The sequence below is a fragment of the Lathamus discolor genome, chromosome 15 (assembly GCF_037157495.1).
Source record: "Lathamus discolor isolate bLatDis1 chromosome 15, bLatDis1.hap1, whole genome shotgun sequence".
Classification (NCBI taxonomy): domain Eukaryota; kingdom Metazoa; phylum Chordata; class Aves; order Psittaciformes; family Psittacidae; genus Lathamus; species Lathamus discolor.
Window position 1 is genome coordinate 1,289,879 of NC_088898.1, and position 20,891 is coordinate 1,310,769.

General features: G+C 50.4%; 3 protein-coding genes across 4 annotated transcripts; 2 read left to right on the forward strand and 1 right to left on the reverse strand.

Annotated features, from left to right (window-relative positions):
• Nucleotides 1–102: 102 nt before the first annotated feature.
• Nucleotides 103–10,481, forward strand: INPP5E (inositol polyphosphate-5-phosphatase E). Its single transcript, XM_065695909.1, has 11 exons — nt 103–219; nt 906–1,967; nt 3,635–3,758; nt 4,474–4,571; nt 5,193–5,317; nt 5,468–5,587; nt 5,980–6,087; nt 6,677–6,838; nt 7,390–7,505; nt 7,966–8,102; nt 9,146–10,481. The coding sequence occupies exons 2-11, from the start codon at nt 1,111–1,113 to the stop codon at nt 9,276–9,278; spliced, it is 1,980 nt and encodes a 659-aa protein (XP_065551981.1). The 5' UTR covers nt 103–219; nt 906–1,110; the 3' UTR covers nt 9,279–10,481.
• A 202-nt stretch (nt 10,482–10,683) lies between these two features.
• Nucleotides 10,684–16,803, reverse strand: PMPCA (peptidase, mitochondrial processing subunit alpha). The gene is made up of 13 exons (XM_065695910.1): nt 16,698–16,803; nt 16,408–16,610; nt 16,245–16,324; nt 15,695–15,777; nt 15,210–15,304; nt 14,952–15,052; nt 14,329–14,592; nt 14,048–14,140; nt 13,685–13,803; nt 13,109–13,199; nt 12,955–13,017; nt 12,566–12,710; nt 10,684–12,247 (listed from the first exon to the last, which is right to left on the reverse strand). Exons 1-13 carry the CDS (start codon nt 16,748–16,750, stop codon nt 12,078–12,080), a joined length of 1,560 nt encoding a protein of 519 aa, XP_065551982.1. The 5' UTR covers nt 16,751–16,803; the 3' UTR covers nt 10,684–12,077.
• An 84-nt stretch (nt 16,804–16,887) lies between these two features.
• On the forward strand, nt 16,888–20,851 carry ENTR1 (endosome associated trafficking regulator 1). 2 transcript variants are annotated; one of them, XM_065695912.1, is made up of 7 exons: nt 16,888–17,028; nt 17,119–17,373; nt 17,932–18,005; nt 18,734–18,845; nt 19,422–19,484; nt 19,854–19,993; nt 20,390–20,851. In XM_065695912.1, the coding sequence occupies exons 1-7, from the start codon at nt 16,936–16,938 to the stop codon at nt 20,442–20,444; spliced, it is 792 nt and encodes a 263-aa protein (XP_065551984.1). In that variant the 5' UTR covers nt 16,888–16,935; the 3' UTR covers nt 20,445–20,851. The 2 variants fall into 2 exon arrangements, with proteins under 2 accessions (XP_065551984.1, XP_065551983.1); XM_065695911.1 differs by having other exon boundaries at nt 16,889–17,028; nt 20,386–20,851.
• Nucleotides 20,852–20,891: the final 40 nt, after the last annotated feature.

Sequence of the window (20,891 nt, forward strand, 5' to 3'; positions counted from 1 at the left end):
AGCTCCCCCGGGGCGGGGCGGTCCTCCGGCCGCCAGGGGTCGCTGCCTCGGGGCGGGCTGGGCGTCACCGGCGTTGCTACGGTGCTGTGGCGGCCACCGGCGCCGCGGGCCTCCGAGCTGCGCCCGCCCCGGGCCGCCGAGGCCCCGCGGGGAGCGTGGAGGCGGCGGGGCCCGGGCCGCGTCCCGTCCGCGGCGGAGGCCAGACCAGCGGAGCCCGAGGTCCGTGCTCTGCCTGCGGCGGGGCCGGGGGGCGGCCTGTGGGAGGCCGGGCCCGTGGCTGTGGGGGGCGGCCCTCGCCCGTCCGCTCCCCGCCGGGGCCCCGGGGTCGTGTGGTGGGACCGGGGGGTGCGAGGAGCCGGCGGGGGTGTCCCGGGCATGGGAGAGGGCGGCGGCTTCCCTCGGTGCCCCGGCGGGGTTCGGGGCGGGGAGCGCTGGGGTGTGCCCCTGCCGGAGGCCTTGGACCCTCGCTGTGGGTCCTGCAGTGCCCCTCAGTGCCTGCGGCAGCGGGAGGGCGGCAGCGGCCTCCCCGCTGCGAGACCGCGGTGGGAGCTGAGGTCGCTGGAAGCGTCCCGGCCTCGGGCAGCGGGCGCTGCGGGCGGCCCGGCGGTGCTGTGCTGCGGCGGGGGGCACGCTGCGGGTGCTGCGCCGCTCTCGTTTCCTTCCCCGCTAGCAGCACACGCAGCCTTTCCCTAAGGAAGTCTGCGCGCAGCCCAGGTGCCTCCAGCAGTGAGGAGGTCGGTTCGCTGCTCGCCTCTTTGAAGAGAGAATAATGGTTTTCTAACGAGGTCACGTTAAGGTTTGCGTTGTTGTGGAGGGAGGCCCTGTGAGGAGCTCGCTGTCTGGTTCAGGAGCAGTTTGCAGCTTGTAACGTTTCATTCTTACGTCTTCCTCTTGGGGAAATCCAGGGATCCCACCTCTTGAAATCCTGCAGACAATGCGGCAGCCTACGTCTGCCCTCCGTTCCTCACCACAGACTGAGCTGTCTTCAGCTGCCGTCTCTTTCTGGCTTAGTTAAAGCCCCGTGAACCTAGGGGGTAAGCAAGGGAAGGAAACTATGCTGTGAGGAGCGTTTCACGTGGAGCAGTGACTGTTGCTGGTGCCTGGGGGAGAATGAGTACTCCAAATGGATTTCCGCAGCACTCAGGGGCATGTGTCACTCGGAGCACGGAGGGTGGAGCAGTGCAGGACCTACACGCTAAAAGAGCAGGAAAAGCAGCAAAGAAGGATGCTGGTGGCAATGGGGCGCTTACCTTTGAAGTTACTGCAAGTGCAGGCACTGCTTTAAATGAAAACTTAAAGCTTCTACCCGATGAACTCAAAGCCAACATGAAAATGAAGCCACTCACCCCAAGGCCTCCTCAGAAGCCCCGGCTGGAGCGTGCTGCGTCTCTGGATGAGAAGAGCTGGAGGAGGTGGAGGCGGTTTCGAACGAGCCAGGAGAGTCTGACAGACCCCAACGAAACGAGCTCCTCCAACGGCTCCCTGCAGGAAGCGTCCCTCAGCCCTCCCGCCCGGGGCAGGGCCGGCCCCTGCCACCGGTGCTGCCACCAGAACTCCTTGCACAGTTCACCGGGTGCCTCGGAAGCCAGTGCCGTGGGGAAGAGCCGAGGGAGCACCTCCGACCTGGGGAAACGAGCCTCTGAGCTCTCCAGTGCCTTTGGGGGGCTTCTGCGGGGGAAGGCGTTCGCAGGCAGCAAGCCCCGGCTGTCCCAGGTAATGCCGGCGCGACCTCTGCCGCCCCTGGAGCTCAGCGTGGCCTCTCCCTCGCTGAGGACAGCAAACAGGATTGACTCGGATTGCCTGGATTACCGACAGTATTCTCAGCACAAGTTTGGGAGGGTGAGCAGCAGCTTGAGCGATACCAGGCTGCATGGCAACGGCATGGTCTATGATAATTGCTCCACGGACTCCATGAAGTCTACGTTCAGCCTGCTCACTCCCATCCGCTCCAAGGATGTCCGCAGCAGGTATGTCCCCAAGCTTCTCCTGGCCGAGGGTTTGGGGTCTTAGCAAGGACCAACTGCCCTGTGGGATCCTGCTGGGCAGGGGCAGGGAAGTTCCAACTGATCAGCAAGAACAGACATTGTCTGTGTTTAACCTCCTGCAGAGACTGGAAGCAGTTGAAGGTGAAGAGATTAGTACAGACATTCTGGATCTGCTCCTTTTAGCTGGGTATTGGTTTTCATAAATGTAAGTTTGATTTGTCCCTGGCTTGCTTGTAATATTTAATCTTCCTAAAATTAAGGAGCAGTAGCTGTGCCAACAAAAGTATGCTGGGCTTGAACTGAAATGGTAAATGGCAGGAGAAAACCCAAATAGCTCAGCTTAAAACTGTCATGCAGTACCTGCAGTGCTGTCACAGTCCTGTAAGGTGCTGAGGGTCCTCTGCAGATGTTGAGCTTGTTTGGCTTCTGGCAGGATCAGCTCTTGAGGAAGGGTGTGATTCCATGCAGATCTCAGCACTTTCTCCTGGCATGGCCCTGACCTCCTGCTCTGGTTGCTTGTTTGTCTTTATTCTTAGTTAAGTTTAGGTTGTTAATTGGCGGTTCATTAATCTGCTTGTCAGTGTATTGAACCCTCTCCTTGTGCTGGCTGCAGACCAACTGTCTGAACACTGCCAGCACACAGCAAACACACTGCAGCAGGAATTACTGATGGTGCTGCTGGGCAGGAAGTGTGGTAGAAGGTAAGGGGCACCAGTTATGTGTTATAGAGACGCAACGCTCTGTGAGGCCCTGAGGGATATATCTGATCATTGATCCAAAGAGTGGGGAGTCAGTGGTATAGGAGAAATGAATTCTGAAGTAAAGTGTTACTGCTAAAAAAGCCCCAAAGATGGATCATTACTTGTTTGCTGGGAGGGTTTTTCTCTCATTTCCCTCTGGGAAGCTGTTGGAGTGAGCTGGGCAGCAGGGCAGGCCCATGGGTTGCACAGCATTCCCTGCCAGCATGCTGCCATCGCTCCTTGCAGAGCTTAAGCAAGATTAAAAATGCTTATTCAACTTGCTGTCTCTCTGCCAATACCCCTTTGGTTTCATAAGCAGCGTGTTCTTGGGAGAGGCAGGCGGTGCAGGGCAGAGCTGTCCTTCTTGAATGTGATGTTCTTTTAGACCTCAGACTCAATAAATCCTTTACTTGCACACTGACGTGATGAGCTGAATTGAAGGAGGAATGTGAGTTTGAATCCTTGATTCTTAGCAAGTTGGTACCAGAACAGTGGGAGGGGTGGAGGCATTTTTGTGTTTTAGGTAAACTGAGCTGCTTCAGGATACTCAGATATCAAACCAATCTCTTCATGTTCTGTCTGTGGTAAGTACGGTGGGGACTGAAGACTTTGGATGGCTTCAGCCTCCTCATCGCAGAGCCTGTGCAGCATTGGTCTTACCATGGTATTCATGTTGTGGCTTTGAAAAGGCTGGTTTATGACAAGGGTTTTGTTTTCCTGCGTATGATCCATGAGGACTGGAACTTTGTAAGGAACGTCAGGCAAGCAGAACAGTATATAAATGCTAAATGCCATTTTGTTGAGCTAAAGGTATGTTATTGATTAACTCAAGATTCAAGCATTGCCAATCATTATTCCAACTGTTGTGCCCTTTCCTTAGATGCTCTTTTATGGCTCTTCTGTTCACAGAAGCTATTTGGAAGGCAGCCTTCTGGCAAGTGGTGCCTTACTGGGAGCAGAAGAACTTAGCAGGTATTTCCCTGATCGCAATGTTGGAATCTTTGTGGCCACCTGGAACATGCAGGGTCAGAAGGTACGTGCCCAGAAGTCTCTGCAGGTCTTTTGGCAGGGGCGATGCTACCCCAGCCGTACTGCAAGGACTGGTGTGGTGGCTTTTCCTGTTCATGACTATGTTCCTTTTCTGCTCGATTTCACTGTCTTGCTCCAGTGATGAGGCCCTCTCATGTGTTTACTTTGGTGAGAGTGCATTGTAATGGGGTTCCTTAGATACTGGGTATGAAAACAGGGACCTTTGTGACTTTTTATGGCAGCTCCTTTACACCCCATTGCAATTAGGGTCATATGAAGATGACTGATGATTCTGTGCTTACGATTAGAATGCTCCTGCTGCTCAGTCTCCTGCCTACACCCTTATGTAGTGTAGGAATTCAGGATTGATTCTGCCAGGAGACTGAGGAGCTGTACTTGGAGGGGCACAGACAACCCCTGGGGTGTTCAGGAAATAGCCTGTGGGCTTGGTGAAAGCATCACTGGAAATCAGAAACATCACGTTACTGCCCCACATGGCTGAACTGTGGATATTGGGTTACTGCTGCAGTGGCAGCAGCTGAAGTCTGCCTTTTGGAAGGAGACTCCTCAATATTATCACTTAACCTGGTTTTTGAAGCCTGAATTGTTTGCATATGCTGTGGAAGTCCTAGCTTAGCCTGGACTTTTCTTGTACTTTTCTATTAAAACTCTTCATAACTAATATTGCTATTTGATCTTTATTTCTTTTTTAATAACAGGAACTTCCATTGAATCTGGATGACTTTTTATTACCAACAGACCCCGACTATGCCCAGGACATGTATGTCATTGGGGTTCAAGAAGGCTGTCCAGACAGGTAGCAAAAACAATGTAATGAACCATCCTCTTTTATTGCTAATTAATTCCTTTGTTTTGATTAGTCTGGAGGTAGTCTCCATTGTATTATTAATCTTGTCAATAAACCCCCCACATTTAATAAGAATCTGAATTCCATTACATGAGCACCAGGGGAAGTGGGTTTGGGAGGAAAATGTCACAAAGATCTGTAAATAGAGACCTTGGTGCTGTTGTCAGAGCAGGTAACAGCAAAACTCCACCTGATTTCTGTGGGCATCTCACCATGGATCTGAGCTGGCCATGAGTGAGCTCAGGCTGGCTGTTGGCGTTAGCAGCCATGTACTCAGCAGTGTTACGTGCTTCCAATTTCTAGTCTCTCTGAGGCTGATCAACCCTGGAAGAGTGGTTGAAGCCTCATGTCAGACTCTGCTGTTTTAGGGTATTTCCCAGTGGGAGTCTTTCCCTGAGACGTGCAAGCGGGTGCAGTGGCAGCAGCGAAGCCTGCTGCAGCCCAGGAGGTTTTGCTTACGCTTACTTGACATTATCAGAGGGATTGCTCTGTTTTCACAACGCTGATTTCATCTCCTGGTTATTGTCTCTTGTATCATCCCTGTGATCCAGCTGTTGTTCTTTCCTGCAGAAGAGAGTGGGAGATCCGCCTGCAGGAGACACTGGGCCCCCACTACGTCATGCTCTACTCAGCTGCGCATGGGGTGCTGTACATGTCGGTCTTCATTCGGAGGGACCTGATCTGGTTCTGCTCAGGTGCGTGGTCCAGTAAGAGCTGGAGAGTGGGGAGGTTGAGGGACTGCTGCCATCACATGTCCTTCTCTCCAGGGCTGTTCCTCCCCTAACTTCCCTGTTCCCTGTCTGTAGAGGCTTTTCAGTAAAAGCAGCTTCTTTTTCTCCTTCCAGAAGTGGAGTATGCCACGGTGACAACTCGAATCGTATCTCAGATCAAAACCAAAGGAGCTCTGGGAATCTCCTTCACCTTTTTTGGGACCTCCTTTCTCTTCATCACCTCACACTTCACATGTGAGATGTTTACAGTCTTATTCAAGTGTCCTGAGGGAGGGAGGAGAGGGGTTGCTTTACAGAGGGGGAAAAAGCTACAGAGGGATAGAGGTGCAGGTCAGGCTGAAGTCAAAGCTCAGGATTGCTGAGCTGAGAGCAATAAGGGAAGAGGATTTTTTGGTAGTAAACTCACTAAAAAACTGGTTTTAAAAAAACAGCAATGAATTGTGCACAGTTTTATCCCTCTTTGCACACTCCGTGTCATCATTTTTCAGTGTGTGTGTGCCCTGGGGCAGTGTTAACATTTTATATGTGGGAAACGTCTGATGTCCTTTGGAAGCTCCTGTTTTAACCAAAAGTGGTAACTGAATGAAAGCGATGCATCGTTCACAGTAATGGGCTTTGTCTTTCAGCGGGGGACAGCAAGGTGAATGAGAGGAAACTGGACTACAATAAAACCATTCAGAGCCTTACACTTCCCAAGAACGTTCCAGACACAAACCCATATCGATCCAGTTCTAGTAAGTGTGAAACCTTGCTTGGGTGAGAGCCCAAATGAACAGGGTTTGTGCCATAGTTTTCAGTCTGTGCTAAGGAAGAGAGAATGAGAGTGCTGATCTGAGACAGCATGGAAAGAGACCAGAGCTCCTTTTGTCTGAGGATGGTGGCTGTTCATGTGATTCATTGTTTTCAGGTGGGATGTAATTTGGGCAGAAATCTGAGAGAAGCTGAAATGGAGGAGAGAAAAATCAAAAGGAGTTTTCCTGTGGTGCATTTTTTTCTCAGAGCAGCAATAAGATCACTTTGGTTTCACTTTATCAATATTAGGGATGTGCTTCAAGTATTTTAACTCCTGGTGGTAAAAAGAAAGAATTTATGCCTGTTCCTTTGGCATACACCTGGCAACACTCTCAATAAGCTCTGCTTCACACAGCTCTCGCTTGAAAGCACGAAGTTTCATTTTACTGAGTGTAGCTACATCACATGCTTCAGTTTTCTTCCAAAGTCAAAGGGAAGATCCAGGGCAGAAACATTTGGGATTCTTGTTTTGCTTTCAGAACCTCTCCAGGAGTTCTCCCTCATTCTGACCCTTCTGGCTTGGATTTGCAGGTGATGTCACAACGCGGTTTGATGAAGTCTTCTGGTTTGGTGACTTCAACTTCCGACTAAATAAGGATCGGGAGACTGTGGATTCTATCCTGAACCAGAACCCTGAAACAGACGTGTCCAGGCTCCTGGCATATGACCAGCTCACCAGTGAAATGAGCAGAGGTGAGGGGAAGCTGGTTTTCTTCCCAGTCTCCAGCAACAGAGATACCTACACACAGAAATAATTACAGCCAAATCCCTATTTCCTAGAGACCTTTCCTGATTTCTCTTGTTAAGTTCCCTAAAAAAGGAAGTCAGCAGATGTCAAATACAGTGGCAATTTGTACAAGGGACTTTCTGCTATACATAGTGTAATCTCCCAATATCTGTTTCATCTGACTCCTCTATAAACTGGACCTAATTCTGTCACAGTCTCAGGCATTTGGATTTGAACAGTAGCACTTGCAAAGCATCCTGAGCTTTCGTTGGAAGGGGACATGCACGCAGCAGGTGTTTTTTGTTTAAATAGCCACTGCCTGGTTTTTATCCTCGCTCTGTAAGAACTGGAGCTTGCTTCCCGTTCTTCCTTCCTGGAGCCCAAGCCCAGCGTTTTTTATTAGTCATGTATGTACATGGCTGTTGTTTGTAGCCAGCAGTGTTGAATACATGCAGAAATGTGCTGGGTTCTTAGGAAGGAGGAATGTTGTCGCTCATGCTTTTCTCTTCCCTTGCAGGGTCTATTTTCAAAGGATTCCAAGAGGCTGACATTCGTTTCCGCCCTTCTTACAAGTTTGACATAGGAAAGGACAGCTACGACACCACTTCCAAACAAAGGACTCCTTCCTACACGGTAGGGATGGTTTCAGAGCAGTGGGCTCAGAGGGGCTGCTCAGCCCCATGTCTGCCTCCAAAGGGGATTCTCAGCTGCAAGAAAAAGCTGCTTTCCACAGTCCACTTGCATGAGATACAGTCATGCTGAGATGTGCTGCTTAGGGGCAACAGGGCATGTGGAGCTGGCTTGGAAGAAAGGATTGTTCAATCTGTGAGCACAGGGAGAGTTGGGCACAGGCTGCAGATCTAATTTTCCCTGCCTTACATCCTGCTCAGTGCATTCTGTGCTGTGCTCAGAGCTGGGTGCAGAACCACTGCTGGTTCTTCACTCTTCATGAATGTGTCCCTGTCCAAGACACTTAATTTCAGTAACTGGAATGTGATAAATGAAGGGATTTGTCTGTTGTGAACCAGTGATTTTTCCAGGGTGGATGTGCAAAAGGAGTTACATCCCTCTCCCTCCTCTCTCTGCCCTGCAGGACCGAGTTGTGTTCCGCAGTCGGTACAGGGATGACATCCACGCTGTCAAGTACTCGTCGTGTCCTGTGATCAAAACTTCAGACCATCGTCCTGTATTTGCCTTGTTTCGTGTGAAAGTGCGGCCTGGCAGGGACAAGTTAGTACCTCCTTATGCCCCTGTGTGTGACCGCACATGGCTCTACCTGAGGATATGCTCCTGTTCAGTTTGTTCTCTCAGGAGAGTTCCTGAAATAAGAGTTTATCCCACGCAGCTCTGTGCAGCCTCTGTGGTTTTTACCCAATATACACTTCAGTGGTCAGAGCAGTAAGAGTGCTTAAACCTTGCACTGACATCTGAAATCCCTGCTGCTGGGTTCCTTAATCCTCCTGAGGGAGATAAAGAGAGTCTGCTGCGATCGACTGTAAATCTGCATTTTATCTGAGCTGCAGCTCTCTGGTTTTCCTGTTGGCATGGACAGCTTTCCTCTCTGTTCCTCTTTCCCTCTGTGGGAGCAGTGCTGTTTTCCCTCCTCAGTGGTGGCTGCATTTCAACACATCAGTGGAATGAGATCCTCCCAAGTTCTTCATGTCCCCCTGTGGGCTCTTGTGCTCATAGAACTCCTTCGAAAATTGGGTTGTCACTGAAATTGAGTTCATCTCTTTCCTGCGTGGTCGGGGATGTCAAGACCCGGGTATCTAGAAAATGGGGACTTCTCAAAGCACTTGGTCAGCAGTGCAGTTAGAATTGGGATTATTTTGTTGCTGTTTATGGCCATCAAATACCTGTTAAATAGGTGAAGCTGAGCTGCTGGGGCTTCCTCTGGCCTCTGTAGAAGAGACCGAGGTAAGAACTGTGGCGTTGTACACCAAGGTAGGAGTCAGCTTGTTCAGCTTTTCAAAGGAGTAGTTTTTTGTTGAGGGTCATAAAGAATGTCCCCCATGAATGCTGGCATTTTCATGCTTAAATTGCATGTACATTTGCCTCTTACAACCAGTATTTCCTTCATTTCAATGTGAAAAAGCTTCACTTGTTGCTGTGGGAGAACAATGTTTTAGCCATTTTCTCCCGCAGCAGTAGCTGAATGCCTAAAGAAAATAAAAGTCAGGTTTCTGGCCTTTATTGTATAAACTAGTTGGGAAATGGTGGGAAAACAAGACTCTGTTTGTGCCCTGATCCGATTCCCTGTGTTTGCATTGTAGCATTCCACTGGCTGCGGGGCAGTTCGACAGAGAACTCTATTTAATCGGCATAAAGAGACGGATTACGAGGGAACTTCAGAAACGGAAAGAGCAAAAGGACCAAAAATCCAGCAGCATATGTAGCATTTCCTGAGCTCAGAACTCTGTGTTAGAGGTGTCCAGAAAGAGGATTTCAGGCCACGACAAACTCTGCAGGGAATTGTCTGCCTAAGCACCTCTGGCAGCCACTGTGGCTCCTGCAGAATGTCTTAAACCTCATCCTGGTTTCATTTGCATGAGCTGATCCATGTAGCTCAGTGCTTTTGCTGAAGAAAATGGAGTCAGTTATGTAGGACATCCATCCCAACAGATGTAATTGATTTCATTTTATCCATACTATCTTTGGAAGCAACCGGGTGCAGCCTCTAAGATGACTCCATGCCGGGTGCCCAGCTTCTGGAACTGGCATGACAAGGGACCTCAGAAAAGCCTGCAGAAAGGTGAATCTGTTTGTCTGTTTGGTTTGATCTGGTTAACTTACACACGTTGTGGGGTTGTTTTCTTCTCCTTATCTGTAGCCAAATGTATGGTGGTATTCTGTCAAATGCAAAACAGGGACCAGTGAGGGCACTTGGGCAGGTTTGTGTAAGGTTAGTGCTCCTGTGTTGAGCTTTTTTGTTCCTCTGCAACAAGATCTGTGTGAATGTACATTGGAAGTGTAGGAACACTGCCTTTCAATAACTGTTCTATAGGCCTTCTGTTGCTAAGGGGGAAAATCAACCTCTCACACCATGTATCTGGCTGTTGAGACTGTTTGAAACAATCCCTTCCTTAACTCACTTGCCCTCCACAGGGGTGATGCTGCTGCCTGCATTCACAGCAGGACACTTGGTCTGAGTACAGCTTCACCAAAGGGATCAGGATGCCAGGGGATGTCCATGCAGAGACACTGCAGCCAGTCACATCAGCACAGTCCCATTACCTCTGATACCAGTTAATTCCTTTGGGTTTTATTTTTCCAATTCAGTGAACTGTGAGTAACTTCCTGGTTTTGAAGTAGTGTTGTCTTAAGGCTAAACATCCTACATGGACCAGTATGGCACTGGTAAAATGGTCAAGTACAGCTAATACTTAAGACCTGTTTATGGGCACAGATGGGTTGGATCATTAATCACCTTAGTACATAAACCACCGTGCAAACAACTTGGAGGAAGTGCTGCTACCTATGCAACCTGTCCAAGACAGAGCTTCTGTTCTGCGGTACAAACGTTCACGGCACTGACCTGGCTGTAGCCATCAGGTATTTGATTTCCTTTCTTTTTAAAGGAATAAAAATAAATTAATGCAATACCAGAAATGAGCACCAGCTCTTATTGCCGGGCTGTCAGAACCAGCACTGACTGTGTGACACTGTTTGGGTGCACTGAGCCATTCGGCTTCACCTGGAAGAGGACAGATTCCTTTGGAATCACTTGCATTGAAGAGACAAAACACATTTCACCTGCCAGTTCATGAAACCCAGCCATTAACTAATGCATTTCAGAACTCTCACTACTCCGTCATGTCAAGGTCTCTTTTATTTTCTTATAAACATACATACACAACAACTGAATAGGATTTCCACACTGTGGGTTCCACAAGAAGCAATGCAACATTTTCTTCTAGTTGCATGAGGAAAGGTATGGGGATAAAGCAGGCAATAGCTGCCTCAGTGTTCTGCTCCCAGTTTGATTGCTCCTCACAATACTCACCTAGCCAGTGAACTGCTGCACTGCAGCTGTCTAGAGTTTTAAGCCCATACGTTAGGGGAGTTGTGTAAATCAAATGTTTCAGTCCTCTCTTTTGGGTCTCCATTTCTTCAGTGTCACATGCCTGGCACTTCATGTCTTTCTGTAACACTGCCAGTCAATTTCAAGAGCATCAGCTTTCTATATGGTATTGTGTTGATCTCTGCTCTTAGCTGAGCTACATCTCTGCTGCGAGACTGGTAATTGTGTTCTCTCTTTGCAAGGCCTTAAGTGCATCTGACTGACAATGAAGAAGCAGATACAAGTTTCAGATGCAGCAGCAGCAACTCCTTTAAGAAAGAACTTTGTTAATATACTAACTCTGGAGTAAAAGAACTCCTTGTTCTTGAGCACAGCTCACTTACAAGTGAAAAACCTGAAGAACAGGATCACTTTTATCCTAGAGTAAGTGTCCATGTAGCATTATACATGGTATCTCTGTAGATGAACTCCATTGGAAACTCAGTTATGCCATAGGTCTACTTTCCTCTGAGCTCTAGTAAAATGACAGTCATTTCCAAACATGTGACTTCTAGTAGTACTGCAGCTGGTAAATTACGCTGAAGAAATGGATCCAGGATGCTTGTAACAAAACCTGGACTGCAGGAAACTTGTCGCCTAACTTCACATGGATAATAACCAGTATTCTCTTAATTCAGTCTGACCAAGTCTTTGTTCACCTTGGTAGCAGCTATAAATATTCTTTTAACTCAGATACAGAAGCCAAGCTCTTACCGTGCTACCCCATTCCTCAACAAGGGCACACACCAGGGCCTCCAGTGTGATAGCTCTGCTTCTGCTGCTGGTATGGTTTAGTGGTAACACACAGCAGTGACTTCTGCTCAGATACATGCTTTCAGTTGTAATGATGAACATTTTGGCTTGCAGTGTTCTCCCCAGTGCCAAGAGAAGGCTGTGTACACCCATCCTCTCTTGTAACCTACTCAGAGTGTCAAAGGACTCATCCAGAGCCAGGGTGGGCCTTTAAGCCCAAGGTACCGAGCTCTTCAGAGCCCAGTGCTCTGAAGCAGTGTATTTCAGCTGCAGCATAGCTCCATGTTTGCAGAGTCTGCCTGGAAAGACTGGGGGAGAGGGGGAAGTGGTTTGCAGCAATATTATCATCTCAAAACCATATCAGAAGGCAGCAGCTCTGGCATGTGCAGGGTCTATCGGAAGAGCCGGTACACCCGCGGGAGCCGCCCGTCCCTGCTGGAGAGCGCTGCCTGGATGTGCTCATAGGTGGGCAGATCTGTCAAGTCACCCAGGGCAGCCACAGCTGGCTTTTTGTGGAGCATCTTAGTGACCACTCTCTTGATATCAGTGGATTTCACTTGACCTGCAGGAAAAAAAAGCCGGAGCTGTGACAACTACATTCTGAAGAGCATGAAGCTTTATTAAGATGCTTTATGAAGTGATCAGTGCTCAGAAAATCAATCACCAACTCTTCAGCTTCTCTACCCTGCTTGGTTTTTCCTTCCTTCTGACAAAAACAAGCATTGTGCTAGCTTGTAAGCAGTTAAGATCAGTTTGAGATCTATATCTGAAGTATTTATGCCCCCCAGCTTCCTAACTCAACTCATCTGTGCTGCAAGTGTAAGTTGCACAATCCTGACTGTACCTACAGTTCAGTTGAGGAAAAGCATTGTCTACTCACTGATGAGGGCACACAGCTCGTGAGGTAGCTTCCTTGTGTTTGTTGCCAGCACTTGCCTGCCCACATCCTCAAAGATAACCGGCCGAGACTCAAGGTTCATCATGAGCATGGACTTCAGCTGTGTCTTCGCTCGCTCCAGTTCTACCTGTCAGTGAGCAGCAAATACAAACAGATGTTCCCAAAAGCCTGGCCAGTGCTCTAGCACAAGGTACTGTGTAAGAAAGAGTTCTGCAAACACCTTCCTCTTTGAATGTGCCACTAAAGTTACCGTATTCTTTTACAGAAATACATAACATGCTTATCTACAAAACTCCATTCTAGGCAGGCCAGTGCAATGTACTATTTCAGCTCCAAGACCATCTGCACAGCGCACACACTGGGCTGCTCACCTCTCCTACAGCTCCTGCCATGAGAATGAATTCTCTTGTGATGATTTCCACCATCTCTCGAACCTAGGAATGCAGATAATTGAAAGAAGATTAGAACACTGCTGTCTGGTAATAAGTGAGTCTGGTAACAGGCTTTGAATACAGGGCTGCATACCTGTTTTGGGTCTGCACTGGCATGTATACACAGGAGACCTGTATCCTCGTAACTGTGGTGGTAAGAGGTCGCGTTGTACATCCAGTGGTGCCTGGGAGCATAGAAACAGTATTAAAAAAAATTAAAAACCAGAATTTAAATGTAAAAATTAAACCAACATGGACAGGGAGTCCCCTCCTAGTGCCTTGTCAGGGTTCTCAGTAATGCCAATGGGAATGGTCAGTTCCTGCCTCTGAGGATTCTTGTATGTGCTACCTACTTTCTTCTCTCTGTTTGCATCCTTGAGACCAAGGCCAGAACACCACGGAGCTGTATCACTGGTACCTACTGCCAATTCTATTAATATTCCCTAGTGAAAGGATGGATTGGGCTAGCGGAGGGTGACAGAATTCCAGGTCACCTCTGCCCTTTACCCTGACTCCCTCAAAACACCCACTGACAAATCAATCCTGTGTGTTTCAAGCAGAATAAACTGATGTAAAACCAGGGCCCATCGGCTTTCAACAGGTGAAGCCTCCCATGTGAACCTGTTAGAAGACTGTTTCTGCTACCCCTTAAAGAGAAAGGTAAACCAACCTATTGAGCACATTGAGATACAGTCGGGTGAACATGCCCTTGCCAGGCCCTCCAGCTGAAAAAGAGCCTCCACCTCCCATCATCATGTTCAATACTGCAAAGGGAATAAAGTCTTCCTCCTGAATGGCAACAAGAAGTTCAGCCAGTTAAAAGCAGAGCTCCCGAGAGTCTGGGGTGAGTAAAGAGGGAGAAACAGACATGGTACAAGAGGAACTTAAAGGTCATTGCCTTCCTCAAACTGTCAGTGAAATGCTGCTTGTCTGTACGTGCAGCATCAGCAGGAAGAGTGCCAGTGCTTGCATAATGAGAGAGTATTCTGGGATTCCTCAAGCACAGAACAAGGGATTTTAGGTTAATACTTACCAAAAATGAGCAGCTTTCTAACCCAATCATGATGTGGGTAAGCTCTGGGATGGGAGTAGGGCCCAGGCTCACATCTGACATATCTTTTTCAACCTATGGGAAGGGCAGACAGATTATGAGGACTGATTTTCACCTCCACTGTACCCAGCTTGATGTGCTCCCAGTAATTAACCTGTCCCCCAGATATTAAAAGCAAAACCTATGGAGAAACCAGCTCAGGTCCAAATCTGCCTCTCCAACAGACAGGATGAGGCACGACACCACCTCCACCTTCCTTTCACCTTGACAATGCCTCCTGTGTACTGCGCCACGGATCTGTCCACATCCCTGGCCTGGCTGCTCCCCCACACCGGCTCCACTCCCAGCAGATGCTTCCTGGCACACTCCACCAGCTGCTCGTGCTCGATTCCCACCCCAGCCAGCACCATCCTGTCCGGTGTGTAGTAGTTCCTCAGGTAGGAATGCAGCACGTCCCGGCCAATTTTGTCTGTGTTTTCCACTGGGCAGAACCTGTTCAGTCCAACTGTATTGTCTCTGTAGGCTGCCTAAAGGGAAACAGATACACTAAAGTAACAAATACTACTTCAATCCATCCATCTAAACCTTCTTCCTGCTTTAGAATGATGCCTGTCTGTTTGAGACATGTAAGAGAGGAGGGGCTGAGCATCATTTCACTAATGTCAGCACAACTCAATGACATGCTGTCACCCATGTCAACAAAGAGAACTGACAGATAATTGCGGTTCAGGTTAAAATCTTTCATGTGGGTAGAATGTAGGATTTCAAAGTGGAGGGACAACAAAATTCTCCCTCCCCACCACTGAAATCTAATTCAGTAACAGAAAAAGAGAACACAGCAAGTCTCATACAGGGGCTGCATGGAAGATGGACTTGGGTGTTTTACCGCATGGATCATTTCTGTGAGGAGAGGCTCTGGATCAGGTCTCATGTTCAAGTCTTCGAGCTCAAATCGAATTGCTGCTCGAGTCATCTCAATTTCCTCATCTGTGATAAGAGACAAAGAACAAATCACAGATCACAACCACCACACAAAATCCCTGCTCTCTGCATAACTTCTTGATGAGCACAATCTCAAGAAGATTAGCAGCAAGTTATGCATTGGGAGTCTGTTCTTTTGAGGCAGAGACTCCTGTTCCCTCACCTGACAGCCTGGGCCGGAGCGCTACATCAGCCAGCAAGTTGACCACTGTGTCCAGGCCTCGGGCCTCAGCAGAAACAGCATACATGATGGTGTCCCTGCAACACAAAGCTGGGTTCTGCACTGAGAAGTCACTGAGAAGTTATTCCTGGGGAAGATTCCAACTGGACACAAGAGGAAAATTTTTCACAATGAGAACTACCAGTCATTGGAACAAGCTCCCCAGGGAAGTGGTGTCCAGCACTGGACACTGTTGAGGTCTGGCTGGACACGGTGCTGGGACATCCACTCTAGGTCATGCTTTGCCTACAGACTTTTATACCCCTCTCAGGTTCACTTTTGTAGCTTCTGCACAGTCACCACAAATGGATTTCTGCTCCTTCCAAACAAGAAGCGGCTTCTACTGCCACACAGCAGAACAGAGACCTCAAAGCACTGTCAGTGTCAGAGCCACTCAGGTGACGGAGCATGGAGAAGGGGAGTCATACCTCGATGCCTGGCAGTCACAAATGCCCCCGTGCTTTTCTAAGGTGAGGAGAATTTCATCTTTGCTGCCAAACTGAGCTGTGGACTAAGAAAGAAAACAACAATGCTATGAGTTAGTAAAGCAGTAACTGTTCACACACCTTCAGGGCAGCCCAGAACAGGCATCATCTTGGACTGTGAGGGTGCTGAGGCGCTGGCACAGGGTGCCCAGAGAAGCTGTGGCTGCCCCATCCCTGGCAGTGCTCAAGGCCAGGTTGGACACAGGGGCTTGGAGCAAGCTGCTCCAGTGGAAGGGGTCCCTGCCTGTGGCAGGGAGTTGGAACTGGATGAGCTTTAAGGGTCCTCCAACCCAAACCATTCCATGGTTCTATTTTACACCCACTAACCCTGAAGCTGAAAGCACAATGGACCTTCAAAATGCATCTGCAGTCCCAATAACTAACTAGGAACGCTGCCACCACCTACGGCAGCAGATCAGACCCTGGTGCTGCTCAAGCTGTGCAGATTTACAGCGTCCCTCACAGACCCCGCCGGGCCCGGCACAGGACTCACAGAGAAGGCCAGCTTTTCCAGGAAGTGGGAGATGCCACTGAGGTATTTCGCTTCGTGTCTTGATCCCGAGTTTACCAGAACTAGCGTTAAGAAGAGAAAGAGTCAGTGTCACTTTCACAGCCCCATCGTGCTCCTCCTCAGCCCCCGCTCCGCCCGTACTCACGGCCCACGGTGCAGAACTGCCCGAACTTGTTCTGGGACGCGACGCGCAGCCCGTTCTCCAGCACCGACACCCGCGTCTCGAACCGCTCCCGGCCCTCGGCCGCCGCGAACACCGCCTTGGGCACGCCGGGCAGCGGGCAGGTCAGCGACACGCTGGGGTAGGCGCCGCCGCCGCTGTAGCTCCGGCCGCCCGCCAGCCCGCACCTGCGGGGCAGCGGGACCCGCGTCAGTGCCCGGCCGCGGCTCCCCCTTCCCCGCCCGCCCCATCCCGCCCCACGGGGCCGCGCTCACCGCCGGGCCGGGCCCCAGGCGCGCCCGCTCAGCCACGCTATGGCGGCCGCCATCTTGCCGCCACCGGGAACCTCGCTGCGCAGCCGCGGTGCCCCCAGGAGTGGGTGGGCGGGGTAAGGGCGGGGCTTAGCGTCGCCGGGGGTGTGTCTGCGATTGGGTGAGGCTGCAGGAGCCGTCGCTGATTGGTCGGTTCTGAGGGAGGGCGGGGCGTCGCCTCAGGGCGGTCGGTGGCGCGGACATGGCGGCAGGGGGGCTGCCGGCCGAGCACAACCCCTTCTCCTTCCGCGAGTTCGTCCGCAGCAAGGCGCGGGGCGGCGGGGACGTGCCGCAGGTGAGGCCGGGGCGCGGTTGGGCCCTGCCGCGCTGAGGGGGGCTCGTCCCGCACCTACTTTAGCGCCTTTGCTCCGCTTTCCCCTCGCAGCCCGGCCCGAGCCTCGGCCCGCTGTTGCTGCCGGATCCGGCTCCTCCCGGCGAGGCGGAGGACGAGGAGGAGGAGGAGGAGGAATGGAGCGGGACCTACCAGCCGCTGGCCGTGGAGCAGGCCCACCTCGCAGCTGCGGGCCCCGCATCGCCCTCCGCCGGCTCCTTCTGCGAGAGAACGGAGCGGAGCGCGGCCTCCCTCGGAGCCCCCGCGGGGCCGGGCTCTCCCTCCCTGCGGCAGCCCAGCTACGAGGAGGTGAGCGCCTCGGCCGGGCTCCCGGCACCTTGCCCGGAGCGGGCACAAACGCTAACGCGGCCTCCGTCTTGTGTCAGCCGAGCGCTAGTGCCGGATTGCCACACAAACTCGCTCTCAAAGCTGCTGTCAGCAGGAGCTGGGCGGTACGTGGCAGCTTGATAGCGCAGCTTGAAGAGCAGTAGGCCTGAAAAGCTGCTCCGCAGCGTGAGCCGGAGCCTGTACCTTGTGTGTCCCGCTGCTTTTGGCAGCAGGTGACTTCCTCATGCTCCTGCCCTCTGAGGTCCTGTTTAGAGTTAATACCCTTTGAGGTCATTTCGAATTAACAGTGTGCGATTAGTCATATCTGTGCCGGTGGTTCAGTGCCGCACAGGGTCAGTGTGGCTAAGTGGCTTCAAGAAGGGAAAACAAGGTGCAAAAGTAAGCCTGAGTGTTATAGAAGGTGCAAAACCTCCCAGCACTAGAATTGAAGCTGGATATTTCTTGTGGTACTGGCTTTGGAGTGTTGGTAGTGCTGTGAAACAGCACCCTCTTTTCTAATGAGGGTTTTTCTTTTTATAGCTGAAGGAAGAGAATGCCACTTTGAGAAGCAAGATCAACAAGCTTCAGATTTTCTCTGAAACTCAAGCAGACAAGTGCGTAAGCCGCAGTAACCACATAGATAAGGAGTTGTCTTAAAAGAGGTGCTCAGTGAAGACAGTCACTGTCTTTAAAGAGGAAAAATGTAGCTGAAATCCGTGCTATTTGTTTAAAAAGCTTTTTAACCTGATTTTCATCTTGAAAAAGGCTTGGAAAGTGAGTAGCAAACTGCCTGCTGAGGAGTGCGTGTGGCTTACACTTCATGCAGTTGAGGTGTTTTGCGACAATGAGGGTAGGGCTTAACAAGAGGCATTTCATAAAGCTTCAAAATAACAAAATAATCTTAATTTCTACCATTTGAAACAAGAAAAGTGTTTTTCATTTTTGCTGATGACCAATTTGAAACTGTGAGCCTTGATTTTCCTGAGGTTAAACAACCTGGTGACCAGTGTAGGGTGGTGTTTAAGGGTTCCTTAAGTTCCCATCTGAATCCTCTGCTGCTCCTTGCAGTGAGGCAGCTGGTGCTTCCCTGGTGATGGGGTAACTGTTTCAGAATTACACTCTCCTAGGCTGATTATTTTCTATAAGGCCTTTTCTCTGGATGGGTCCCACTAATGCTAATGTCTGCGGAACAAAGAAATCCCCTGAGCCACCTCCTAGAAGTATAGTTCTGTGGGAAGTCTTCATTGCTCTGAAACAGGAAAGAATGAGCTTCTTGTTCCTTCTCTTTTCTTCTGAAAGTGTTTAATGCTGCAGGTGCTCACTGAATGTTGTCTCTTTTAAGGGTCAGGAAGCTTGAAAAAAGGCTTGAGGAAAACAAAATCAAAGAGGAAAAAGAAGCACAGGATTTGGAAGCGATGGTGCAGCACGTGGAACAGAACCTCCAGCTGATGACTGTGAGTGGTGGTCCTTGCAGAGGCAGCTTGCAGTCAGAGCTGTGCAGTTCTGTCTCTTTTCCTTCCCTGGGAGTGTGAGGGAAGATGGAATGATCCCGTCCCCCATGTGAGCACTGAACAGCTCTGATGTGGGCTCAGACTTTCCCCCCATAAGAACACCGTGTTCCAGTCAAGAACTTTTGTTACCTAAAATAAGGGAGGTTTTTGCGTTAGTCCCATTTCTGGATTCATCAACAACTTCAGCAGCTCCTTTGCAGCCTTCTGAAAGCATGTCCCATGTGAGCTACAAGCTGCTTCCCTGCTGCTTATTTATACCAAGTACTATTTCCCCCCAAATAGTAGTAATTTCACATCCAGAAGTGATGGGTGGCACTGGAAGATATCAGAAAGGAAAACTGGGAGGAAGGAGAGGAGGCAGCCGCTCAGATGCGGCTGGGGCACTTTCCCTTCTAAATGCATTTGGAACACGGGGTGGTGCATCCTGGAGTTCCATGCTGGAATCTGGCATTCCCATGTAACTGCCTGTTGCATCCTAAACACGTTGCTGTGGGATAAATGATCTTTATTCTATTTCAGAAACGGGCTGTTAAAGCGGAGAACAGTGCTACAAAACTGAAACAGGAGAACGCGTTACTGCAGGTGGGAAGTGGTGCTCTCAAATCCAGAGGGATGTGGCAGGGAGCTCGGCAGAGCCTGTATGGTGTTAGATGAGGTGTCAACACCAGTGGCAGCTTCCATCCCTGCTTCCAGCACTGGCTCCTGGTTGGGTCTGTGAAGGAAGGAGGCTTGAGGGCAGGCTGCTGTGGATGTGCTGTGTGTGATTCCAGCTCAGTTTCCTGTCAGAGGCTGCTCTCCAGAGCTGGGAGGAGCCTCTCCAGGTGGTTTGGTTACGGGATCTGTTTGTTGTTGGTTATACCTAATAAACTGTGAACGTGTTCTTTAGCTGCTTTAGTTGGGGATTATTACGTGTGGGAGCTCTGCGGTGAAGTCTCTCTGCTCCCTCGCCAGGTTCAGCTCAAGAATTACAAGTCAGAGAACGAAGCCTTGAGATTGGGCCAGGCAGCGAGTCTGGCCACGGTGAGGCAGAATGCGGATGCTGCACTGCAGAACCTTCTCACTGTCATAACCAGCTCCCGGGCTTCCATCAGGTGAGTTGTTTTATGATGACTTCCTAACACCATCCAGAGGTCACAGCTAAATGTCCTCAGGGGCTTTCCTTTCTGGATTGCAACTTCGGTTCTTACACCTTGTATGTTATCAGCTGCTCCATGTTCTTACTCACCCGCAGCGTGTTTTCCTCCAAGTTTAGGTAATAAAAATGACTGGAACGTGCAAGTCTTTATTTTTTTACGTAATGTCAAACCATTATAGAGGCTCTGTAGGTCTCCTACACTTCTCCAAGGTGCCTGTACCTCAAGAACTATAGTCTTCAGTCCAGATAAACTGCTTCTGGAAAAATCACAGTACACGAGTAAAAACAACTGATCTGGCGCCTGCTTCACCCTCTCCCTCTTAACGCTGTGTTCCCCCCTCCTTTCAGGCAGCTGGTATCTGGAGCAGAGTCACTGCAGCTTGTCGCCGATCTCCTCACATCCATAGACAGGATTTCGGAAGTGTCCAAAGATGGACAATGACTGGAACAGAACGGAAACCATTCCCAAAAACTCTGGTTTTGATACTTGGCCTCATTGTGATACACAAAGCTGTTGGTGCTGCTGCCACTGGACTCCTAAAGCCCGAATGGACAAGAGTACGTGCCTCTGGGCTGGGGCTGCGGGTCCTGCTTCCTCACTTACCGCTGGGACCCCACAGAGCACTCGGGTTTGGCTGGGACTCCCGCTGCCGTTCTGTCCCCATCCGGACTGTTCCATTGCCACGGAGGGAGAAGGGGTCGGGAGGGGTGCGTGCAGTGCGGGGAGGGCTCCGGCTCCGGGTGCGGGCTGTAACGCTCGTCCCGGCCGCTGTGTGACGGGTGTTGCGGAGCCATTAAAGGCGGCGGCGGCGCAGCCGGTGTCCGGTCACTGCGGGCCCGGGGCGGGGAGCAGC